We start from the raw sequence: 11296 nt of genomic DNA, 5'->3' as shown, positions 1-11296 counted from the left end.
GTTGCCCACAGCCTCCGCCCTCAGGGAGCCTGGGGATCTACATCAGTCTTTAACGGTAGTTATAAGGAAATAAGCTGGGGTTTATCAAAACGTGAGTCCTCAAGCCTGGCTGCTCCCTCCACCCGCGGGAACTGTCCAGGCCAACATCAGTCCAGTCCCCTGCCCATCAGCCCCAGCGTTCGCGGCTCGCTGGCACTACCATTGTGCTCTCTGTCGTCATCACTCCGCGGCGGAAGTCGCTCGGGGCCCAGAGCCACGCCTTCTCGGCGCGCGGCCTTGGATACCTGGCGGCCTCTGGGCCTTAGGTAAGGAGAGGGCGGGTCGCACGGGCCGGCTGGGCGCTGGGTGCCTCGGGGGTGGTGACGGCTTCGTCGTGCGGCTCCGGAGACCCCTAGGCCTGCCTTGTGGGAAACCCGAGGTCGGCGGAGGTAAACTGAGGGCGCGTAAATGGGCTGGGGAAGGGTCCTGGAAGTGATCTGGAATCTCTAGCTCCTCAGACTGCGCGGATTTGTCGTCGTCCTGCACAGTATGAAAAAATCCTGGATGAGGAGCCATCAGGTCTTGGACTCGGCTATTCATGCTACCACCTCTGTTTTTTCATCACTCTGACAAAATATGATTTACCTAATAAGGTTATTGAAGAGAAAATAAGAGAATAAGGTTGGCCCTTACTCTACCCAAACATCAGGACCCCACATCTGCTGCTCTCACCCGAGGCTAAAACTACAATAAACTGTAAACGAAGTGTATTCTTCCTTTAAGAACCATCCAATACCCAAAGCAGGTTATTTGCTTTTCCCGGAAATCTGCCCTTTAGAGAAAAAAAGGGGGAGGGGTAGAAAAGTCCCAAAACCAGAAAAATATAATTCCAGTACTGCGATGCATGGGTTCGTTGTGGCCATTAAAATTGTCCATGGAAAACCACAGAGAAACCCTGTCTCGAAAAAACCAAAAAAAAAAAATTGTCCATGGAACATAAAAATATAGCACTGTTACGTGGCGAAATCAACATGGCAAAATGTTTTTTATTTCATTGACGGAGTTAGGATGTAGCTTAGTTAGCACAGAGTGCCTGCATGAGGCCCTGGGTGTCTGATCTCAGCACAGAAAAATAAATGCCATTGGGAAGGCTGTGGCATGGTGGCAGTGTGCCTGTAACCCCAGCACCCAGGAAACTAAGACATTGCGCACGCCTTTAATTCCAGCACTTGGGAGGCAGAGGCAGGCAGATCTCTGTGAGTTCGAGGCCAGCCTGGTCTACAAGAGCTAGTTCCAGGACAGGAACCAAAAACTACGGAGAAACCCTGTCTCGAAAAAAATCCAAAAAAAAAAAAAAAAAAAAAAAAAGTACAAGGTCATCCTCCCCTACATAGTACATTAGAGGCTAACCTGGGCTATGAGATGCTGTCTCAAAAGAAAAAAAAATGTATTGAAGGAATCTCTTATCAGCTCTGAAAACATGGATTGTTATTGGGCAGTCTTCTGGTAATTTAGGAAAAAATAATGATGCTCATTTTGAGCATCAAGATAAGTTTCAAATGGACCAAGAGTGTTTTTAACTTTTAATTTACATTTATTTGTTGTATATGTGTGGGTGAACATGCCACCAAGTACTTGTGGAAGTCCAAAGACAACTTGCAGGAGTCATTCTATGGGTTTTTCAGGCTTGGTGGCCAGTGCCTTTAACTACTGAGTCATCTCTTCAGTCCATAGAGGTCCCAGATTTCAGTGTTAAAAAATTATGCCATACTTGTCTGCACAAGACCTATCCCAAATGGGGCCTGCCAACATTATCTCACGGAGAGGAGGCCTTGTCCCTCCCTGAAGCTCTGTGGGCGAGGAGAGACATTTTCCTCAGTGGTACAGTGTTGCCATCCGTGTCTCACAGCTCCATAAGCAATCCTAACTAAACTCATTTATTGAAAGAGAAAAGAAGAAGACATGACGGTTAAGGGAGGACGGTTTAGGGAAGAGAAGGGGATTAGTGGGGACGGGACAAGGTCACAAATTGGGAAGTATGATAAAAAAATACATTAAGTGCATGAATGAAATTGTTGAATTAATATATGCTAATAAAATCTTAATAAAAAAGGATAATCATGAAAGTTCAAGAAGAAAACATCATTGGATATACCTAGAAATCTTACTACAGCAAAAGTTTTTGTTTTAAATGCTTCATGCTGTCCAGAAGCCAAAAAGAGAAATGTTAATACTTTTGGATCTATAAAACATGTGACCTGTAAAATTAAGCCAAAAGGTTACCAGAAGCCAAGGCTAAAGGCAAATCAACTTTTGAAAGTTTTGTTTGGTGACATAAAACCCAATGGGAAAATGAGCAGAGGACACAGACAAGAAAATGAGCAGTGACCAATGCAGCGGTTTCCTCTTGCCTTCGGAGCTGTTCTAAGACTGTCGGGGATACCTGAAGCCACAAACAGTAACAAACCGTGCGTGAATGTGGGTTGTATTTGTTTATGTTTAGAAGAACTAGTATTACTGGGGCTGGAGAAATGGTCTGATTAAAAGCACTGGCTGTTTATCTAGAGGGCCTGGGTTCAGTTCCCAGAAACCACCTGTTGGTTCACTGCCCTCTGTAATGGGATCTGATGCCTTCTTCTGGCATGCAGACAAAACACTCGTTCATAAATAAAAATCTGTAAAACTGACCTGGAGAGATGGCTCAGATGTTAAGAGCACTGGCTGCTCTTTCAAAGGTCCTGAATTTAATTCCTAGCAATCACATGGTGATTCACAACCATCTGTAATGAGATCTGGTGTCCTCTTCTGGTGTGCAGCCATGCATGGCAGACAAGAACACTGTATACATAGTAAAAAATAAATCTTAAAAAAGCAGTAACACTTAGGTGAATATGGTTTCTCTCAAAATAGCTTATTCTAGCCTTAGTGTTGTGATTGAGATAATACCTATGTGACGATATCTAATAGATAGTGCTGTGTGATGCTGTGAAGTAAGGAGAATGACATAGGCTTTGTGACATACATGGTACCGGGATATTGTTTTGGTTCATTGAATAACAGCCCTGTGATGCCAAAACCACCAATCTGACAGATTACTGAGTGACTATAGGTAGATAGTGTATATAGCATTGATAGGTTCTACAAAGAAATGTCTCATGTCCAGGGGAAGGTAGTGTAGGATAGTGTTAAGATTTCACCATACTACCCAGAATGGTTCACAATTTAAAATTTTATTTTTGGATCTTTCCATTTAAAATTTCAGATCACTCTTATATTTGAACACACACAAAACCAAAAAAAAAAAAAAAAAAAAAAAAGAAAGAAAGAAAAAGCTGGGTGGTGGTGGTGCAGACCTTTAATCCCAGCACTTGGGAGGCAGAGGCAGGTGGATCTCTGGGAGTTCGAGGTCAGCCTAGTCTACAAAGTGAGTTACAAAAGAGCCATGACTGTTTCACAGAGAAACTCTGTCTTGAAAAACAAACAAACAATTAAATATCAAATCACATTTAACCCAGTAACAGCCCTTGAAAAGCAAAGCCATGGATAGGGATACTTTTCTATTTTGTTGGTAAAGATGACAAAGACTGGAAAATTGTGTTGAATGGAAACAATTTGTTAATGAAAGTACAAACGATTAGTGTTTTGGAGGGCAGTTTGCACATTATTTAACCATTCAACAGATAGTAATCTAATGCTGCAAAATACACAAAACTTCACATTCAGAATGTTTTGAGAGAGATGGAGAGATGGCTCAGTAGTTGGGATATACTGCTCTTGTAGATGACCATGGTTTTCCCAGCACATCAGGTGACATATAACCGTTTGTAAGTCTGTCTCTAGGGGATCTGCCTTCTGGCCTCTGTAGGCACATGTACATACACATACATATATAAAAATAAAAATAAAATGGCTCTAGCCAGGCATAGGGATGCAGGATTTTAATTTCAGAACTTTCAGGTAGAGGCAGGTGAGTGCTAGGACAGCCAGGGCTACATAGTGAGACCCTGTCCCAAAAAATAAAAATTGAAAAACGAATCTAGGAATGTTTTTAGTATTTTACTAACAAAATTGAATAACATGTCACTAAAGTTATGATTGGTTAAATATTTGTGCAACATCCTTAAAACAATACTATGTAGGCCGGGCGGTGGTGGCGCACGCCTTTAATCCCAGCACTTGGGAGGCAGAGGCAGGCGGATCTCTGTGAGTTCGAGACCAGCCTGGTCTACAGAGCTAGTTCCAGGACAGGCTCCAAAGCCACAGAGAAACCCTGTCTCGAAAAACCAAAAAAAAAAAAAACAATACTATGTAGTTATATGAAAGAGTTGGTCTATGTATATTGACAAGAAAGGGTATCAAATACATGGTATGTTTTGGAGGAGCATTTATTGTAAAGGTTTATTTCATAAAATTAAGTTCTGCCTAAAATCTCGAGAGCTATACTTGATGGTAGTGAGTGGTGAGGAATTACTTTGGAAATAGGATCTTGGTGTAAAATGGGAGGGTGGTGGCAAGGTCATGAAAGTTGGCTGGTAGGAAAGCCAGAGACCAGCCCAAAAGCGAAAGCCAGGCACAGGCAGGATTGGCTTTGGCCATTGGTTTTTCAGCTATGATTATGCATTTCCCTCTCAGCCTTTGAGAATCATTAGGGTTTTACATGTAGTTGCAGCTGTGTATCCTTCACCAGTGTTACAGGGCACTTTTAAAATGCTGCTTTTCTGATTTGTCTTTATCAGGTAACCATGGAGAAGGAGGTGCGGAGTACCATTGTTTTCAATGCATACAAAAAGGAGGTGTTTACCACCAATACTGGCTACAAATCTTTGCAGAAAAGACTTCGGAGTAACTGGAAGATTCAGAGGTGACCATGATCTTGGGCACTGCTTTCTAAGTACTAATGGTGGCCTACAGTAGAACTGAATAGTAATTTCTTAACTTTCGTTGTTTAAGTGGGAGGGGTTCAATTTAAAAATTACCTGGTTAATATTTTGAAGATCAAACTGAATGTTATTAAGTTGCCCCCATAAAATCAAAGATTCATAATTATGCATATATAGTATTAAAAGATGTCAGAAGTTTTCTCCATTTTTTATACTTGATCTCAGCCAAAAGGCAGAGAAGTTATTCTCTATATTTTAAGTTGGTTTAAAATCTCAGTTTAAGGAAGGAAAAGTGAGAGTTAAATGAGAATGTCTCTTTGTTTAAATGTGCCTTCTTTAAATGTCCTTTTCCCCCTTGTCATGAAGATTGAACCAAAACCTTGCATAAGCTCGGCAAGTACTAAGTTCCAGTTCCAGTCCTTAAGTGGTTTTTTTTTTTCTTTTTTCAATGAGTGAAAACATCGTTGTATAGATTAAGGTTAGAGCCAGGCTTGGTGGCATGTGCCTGTAATCTCAGCACTGGGGAAGTAGCGGTAGATGGAGTAAGAGTTTGAGGTTAGATTTGGCTACATAGTAAGTTTGGGGTCAGCCTGGGCTCTATGAGACCCTGTCTTAAAATGTAGAGAAACTAATAGAATAATTGATTAAATTAATATTTGGAAGACTTCTTTATTCTTTAGTGTGAGTTCATTTGAACTCCTTTGCTTATTGGGAGATCTCAACTAAGACCAGATGCCTCCAGGGCACACGTGAGAGGGGCTTTCACCTAGCGAGAGAGGATCTCACTTCGGGAGAGAGGCTGTTCTATGTCCCTAACTGTCTCAGCCTTTATGGTGCCATATAGTTAAAAGGCTAAAATAATTTATAAATTGGTTTAAATTATGGATCTAACTTGCTCTTAAAATCTTATTTATAGCTTAAAAGATGAAATCACATCTGAGAAGTTAATTGGGGTGAAACTATGGATTACTGCTGGACCGAGGGAAAAATTTACTGCAGCTGAGGTAAGGAATATTTATACAGAATATTCATATAGAAAACAAGAGAGGAAACCAGGAGCAAGCAAGGACCTGAACTCGTGGGTTGGAGTCTCCCTTCTAGACCTACTCTGTTGCCTGAAGTGGTCATTTCCCCTTCTGGCGATGAACTGTGGTAACCCATGGAGTCCTTAACCCACAGGGAAGGTAGGCAAGGACCAGGAACATGTCTTTGCCTTAAATTTACTTTGAACATAGGAAAACTCCTGTGTAGCCTAGGCTAGCCTCAAATCTGTAATCCTCCTACGTTCACTTTCTGAGTGCTGGAATTACAGGCGTGCACCACCGTGCCCAGCTTATCAGTGCATTGAAACCCATAACAAAAACAGTGGCATTTATAATACAGGTGGTATGCTACTCCGAAGTGTTGGGTCCTCTTACAGGTGTACACCAGCACTGTTTTATCCAGGATCTATTATCTGCTAGAGGAGCACTTCTATCACCTAAGCTACTTCCCCTGTCCCTGTTTGAGCATGTTAGAGCTTTGATGTTCAAAGGTAAACCTGGAGATGGGTCTTTGTGTGCTTGTTTTACATTCTACTGGCATCCAGGAATTCACTGTGTAGATCAGGCAGGCCTCTAACTCACAGAGATCCTCTCCTGCCTCTGCCTTGCTGGGATTAAAAACATGCACCACCACACACAGAGGAAGATGATCTTGTACAGCGAGAAAATTTTATACTATTCTAAGAACATTTAAGTAGTTTATAGATTTTAAATGTTTCTTTTTAGTTAGTTAAGGTCTTATTCATGGTATGGATATTTTAAACAAAAGTCTTTTGACCATATTCACAATCTGCTTTTCCCTTCACATAGTTTGAAGTCCTGAAGAAGTACCTTGACGGTGGTGGAGATATCCTTGTGATGCTGGGAGAAGGGGGAGAATCCAGATTTGATACCAATATCAACTTTCTTCTAGAAGAATATGGAATCATGGTTAATAATGGTGATTATTATCTCACTACATTTTATTTATTTGTGTGTGCCACAGTGTGCATATGGGGGTCAGAGGACAACTTGGGGGAGTTGGTTCTCTCCTTCCGCCATGTGGATTTCAAGGTTCAAACTCATGCTGTTAGGCTTGGTGGCAAGTGCATTTACTCACTGAACTGTCATTGGTATGGTTGTTAGTATTTTAAACAAAGGTACTGATTGCCTATTTAATGTTTGTATCATAACCCTCTTGACCTGCTGATGCACTGGGGGAAGACTCTCCCAATGTGACATGGTCACCATCCTGAGCTCACTGGTACACTGAACTAGTACACTAAAGTGGGAGGAATTTGAACAGAGTTCTAGGTTTCTTTTTATTTCAAAATTTGGATGAGTCTCTATGTCAAGGTTGTTTCTAATCTAAAATGTGCCTTCCTCTTTTGCCCCATAAGATGCTGTGGTTAGAAATGTATATTACAAGTATTTCCATCCCAAGGAAGCTCTGGTTTCAGACGGAGTGTTGAACAGGTAAGGGCGCTGAAAGCAGAATGCCCTTCATGTGGCTTCCGTTCTTCTCACACCTTCTCACTGCCGCACCTCCCTCCTTTCTTGGCCTTTATGTTTTATTTATTTCTTCTTCTCCAAAACTATTCTTTCATCATTGGAAACTTCACATTTACCTTTGGTCAGGATATTCTCTCTCCACTCCAAGTAAAAGAAAACCTCATCCTGGCAGGATTGAGCAGTAAAGAAACTTTATTGCTTTGGGTCACGGGAATGTGCAGCAGTAGAGCAGGCTTTGAGTATGGAGTGACTAAGGAGCCACAGCGCTAAGACCGCAGTTCCTCTACTCTCAGATTTGCATTCCTGTTTGTTTGTGTAGCTGACTATCTTTGTGTGTTTGTTTGTCAGGTCGTCATCTTCTCCCCCACTTTATTTTTTAATTTTTTTTGACCAGGTCTCCATATGTAGCCCAGTCTGGTCTCAAACTTGTGATCTTCCTGCCTCACCCTCCCAAGTGCTGGAATGACTTGTGTGCCTCCAGAGCTACCTTCCAACAAGTTTTAAAGTTCCCTAATTCATAACTGTTTGCCACAGCGTCTAGAGGTAGCATGATATGATTTGGTCTCACCATTCCCACAAGAGTAATAACTGAGCTGGAAAGATGGCTCAGAGGTTAAGAGCACTGGCTGTTCTTCCAGAGGTTCTGAGTTCAATTCCCAGCAACAATATGGTGGTTTATAACCATCTATAATGAGATCTGGTGCCTTCTTCTGGTGTGCAAGCATACATATAGGCAGAACACTGTATATGTAATAAATAAATCTAAAAAAAAAACACCAAGTAATAGCTCCATGATATGCTGTTTGGGCCATCCTCAGACCCATGCCCAGCCTGAACTGACCCTGATTTCACATCATGGAGACTGAGACTGCGTCAGCTTTCATTGCTCTGGATCCTAAAACAGATGGGGGGCTTTTGGAATTGGAAAATGGGTACAGAAGGCAGTATCAGGTGTCCCATGAGCTTTCTCCCATGTTGGAAATTACTCATTCTACACTCGAGCTTGCCATCTGCAAGTACTCTGCTGACCCTACTTACACAGTGTAGAGTGTGGATCTAGGGTATAGGTGCTTTCCTTAGGACCGAAGATGGAGAGACTGAGACAGTGTGGTCGAACACTCCTGTAATCCTCACACCTGGGAATATAATACAAAAAGATTGGCTCAATTCTGAGGCCAGTCTTGGCTAAAGAGTGCCAACCATGCCAACCATGGGCCCTCCTTCACTCCCTCCTTCCCTCACTCCCTTCTTCCTTCCTTATTATATGTTCACTCTTTGAGAAGTTCATACAATGTATTTCAGTCATATTACCCCCTCTTCCTCCCCTTAATTCCTCAGATTCACACCATCTTCCCACCCCAACTTTGGATCCTTGTTGATGGAGCTGCGGGGCTGTGTCCTGCCACCTGGTTAGCTTTACCCGAAATAATTACACAGAAATTGTATTCTTTTAAACACTGCTTGGCCCATTAGTTTTAACCTCTTATTGGCTAGCTCTTACATATTGATCTAACCCATTTCTAATATTCTGTGTAGCACCACAAGGTGGCTTACCAGGAAAGATCTTAACCTGCGTCTGTCTGGAGTGGGAGAATCATGGCGACTGACTGACTCGGCTTCTTTCTCCCAGCATTCTGTCTGTCTACTCCACCTACCTAACTTTCTGTCCTATCAGGGCCAAGGCAGTCTCTTTATGTAACCAATGAAATTAACACAAAACAGAAGACTCTCCCCCATCATTTCCCTTTTTTCTGTTTAAACAAAAAAGAAAGGCTTTCCCCCATCACATCCTCCCTCTTTTTAAGCTTCTCTTCTTAAAACAACACAAAAAGGAACTCAACTAAATATTTGTCTAGTTGATTTCTTTTTTTAATTTTTTGGAGTCAGTCTCACATAGCCCAGGCTAGCTTTGAACTCCTGATCGTGCTGTTCTTCCCTCCTAAGTGTAGAGATTACACGAGTGTACCACCAGACTGTGTATGTGGTCTTAGGAATTGAACTCAGGGCCTGGTGTGTGCTAGGCCAGCACTCTTCCAGCTCAGCCCCAGCCCAAGCCTAATTTTTTTGTTGTAATAGTCACGGTTTATTGTTGCTTTGTTTTTTGAGACATCCTATATAGCCTTTGGTAGCCTGGAACTCACTCTGTAGACCAGGCTGGTCTGGACTCAGAAATCTGTCTGCCTCTACCTCCTTAGTACTTGGGATAAATGCCTACACCACCATGCCTGGAACAAGTCTAATTTTTAATGGAAATTTTTGCAAGCATCAGAAAAGAATGTGGGTATGTGGGTATGTGCTTTTATTTCCTTTTTAAAAACTGCTAAAATACAGAGTTCTTTTGTCTAGTTGATATTTACTGTTGATGAAGGCGGTGTGAAATTCCCCAACTTCTTTGCTTATTAGATTTTAATGTTTTTCTTTTAGGGAAATTAGCCGAGCAGCAGGAAAGGCCGTGCCTGGAATCATTGATGAAGAGAGCAATGGAAACAATGCCCAGTGAGTGTGCTTCTGCAGCTCCCTGCCCAGTGAGTGTGCTTCTGCAGCTCCCTGCCCAGTGAGTGTGCTTCTGCAGCTCCCTGCAGGGAAGGAGCTCTCACTTCCAAGAGTTGCCTTTTTCAGGATGAAGAGTTTTCTGGTTATAAAAGTAATTCTCACCAAAAGAACCCCAAAACCACGAGCAGCAAAATCCCAGTTGGGAGCTGCAGAGATGGTTCAGTGGTTAAAAGTGCATAGTGCTCTTATAGGACCTGAGGTTAGCTCTCAGCATCCATATCAGGCAGCTTCAGTTACACGTAACTCCAGCTTCAGGGAATCTGAAGCCCTGTTCTGGTCTGTGGACACCTCCACACACATACACACTTAACTAAAAGAAATAAACCAAATAAAAGAAAATAAACCAAACTCCAACCCATGGTAAAGCTTAAAAGGAAGCAGAGTAGAAATTCCGCACTGTAAATCCATGCTCCTCCCTTCAAGAGAGGCATTGTGTCTTAAGAGTGTGGAATTTAGATTTCCAGGTTGGTTGTTATTTTTGGTTTTTGGGTTTTTTCCCCCCACACATAATGATATAGCTAACTAAGCACTTTATAATGGTTTATGTAACTAAGCAGTTTATTATTTTAAATGATTGGATCAGATTAGCTACATCCTAATTTATCTAAGTAGTGGTGAATACATTGCCCTACTTCACATGACTAAACTGTTGTCAGATCTTGGATTCAGACCTATGCGGTTTGCCCCAGAGAGAATCTACCTTTTTTTTGGAGACAAGGTCTTGCTATGTGTTCAGGCTGGCCTGAAACCTGCTGTGTAGTATGAGATGGCCTCCCAGTCTTCTTGTGTCAGGACTTTGAGTGCTAAGATTACAGATGTGTGCTCCATGTCCTGCCAGAGACTGTACTTGGTTGGTTTTATTATATTTTTACTTAGTGTGTGTGTGTGTGTGGTTTGTGCACACATGTCAGCAGCACATGTGTGGAGGTTGGAGAGCAGCATGCCGTCATTCTTTCCTACTGTGTGAACTCAGGATTGGTGACAAGTGTTTTTACCCACTGACCCATCTCTTGGCTCCTAAAATCCATTCCGTAATCACTTGGATGTGTTTGTTTTCTTACAGGGCTCTCACCTTTGTCTACCCATTTGGTGCCACGTTGAGCGTCATGAAACCTGCAGTAGCTGTTCTGTCCACAGGCTCTGTCTGCTTCCCACTTAACAGACCCATTCTGGCTTTCTATCACTCAAAGGTATTGACTTTCTTAGATATGTGGGTGGGGAATATTATTTTGTTTTTGAAGTAAAAAGGTTACGTTGTGATGGACATATGCCTTTAATCCCAGAACTTGGGAGACAGAGGCAGTTAAGAGCTCTGTGAGTTGAGTTCTAGGCCAGCCTGGTCTACATTAG

General features: G+C 42.1%; 1 protein-coding gene across 2 annotated transcripts in view; it reads left to right on the top strand.

Annotated features, from left to right (window-relative positions):
- Positions 1–154: 154 nt before the first annotated feature.
- Positions 155–11296, top strand: part of Ift52 (intraflagellar transport 52) — a 29346-nt gene continuing 18204 nt past the window's right edge. Inside the window, exons 1-7 of one of the 2 annotated variants that reach the window (XM_057781772.1) lie at positions 155–305; positions 4716–4840; positions 5776–5863; positions 6713–6842; positions 7282–7357; positions 9818–9889; positions 11010–11136. In XM_057781772.1, the coding sequence (XP_057637755.1) occupies positions 4722–4840; positions 5776–5863; positions 6713–6842; positions 7282–7357; positions 9818–9889; positions 11010–11136 (612 nt within the window). In that variant the 5' untranslated portion in view covers positions 155–305; positions 4716–4721. Of the gene's footprint in view, positions 306–361; positions 429–4715; positions 4841–5775; positions 5864–6712; positions 6843–7281; positions 7358–9817; positions 9890–11009; positions 11137–11296 lie in introns of those variants that run through there. The other variant, XM_057781773.1, reaches the window with a different exon arrangement.

The sequence above is a fragment of the Chionomys nivalis genome, chromosome 9 (assembly GCF_950005125.1).
Source record: "Chionomys nivalis chromosome 9, mChiNiv1.1, whole genome shotgun sequence".
NCBI classification, from domain to species: domain Eukaryota; kingdom Metazoa; phylum Chordata; class Mammalia; order Rodentia; family Cricetidae; genus Chionomys; species Chionomys nivalis.
The sequence above is the reverse complement of the archived record's forward strand: the minus strand, read 5'-3'. Positions and strand labels throughout refer to the sequence as shown.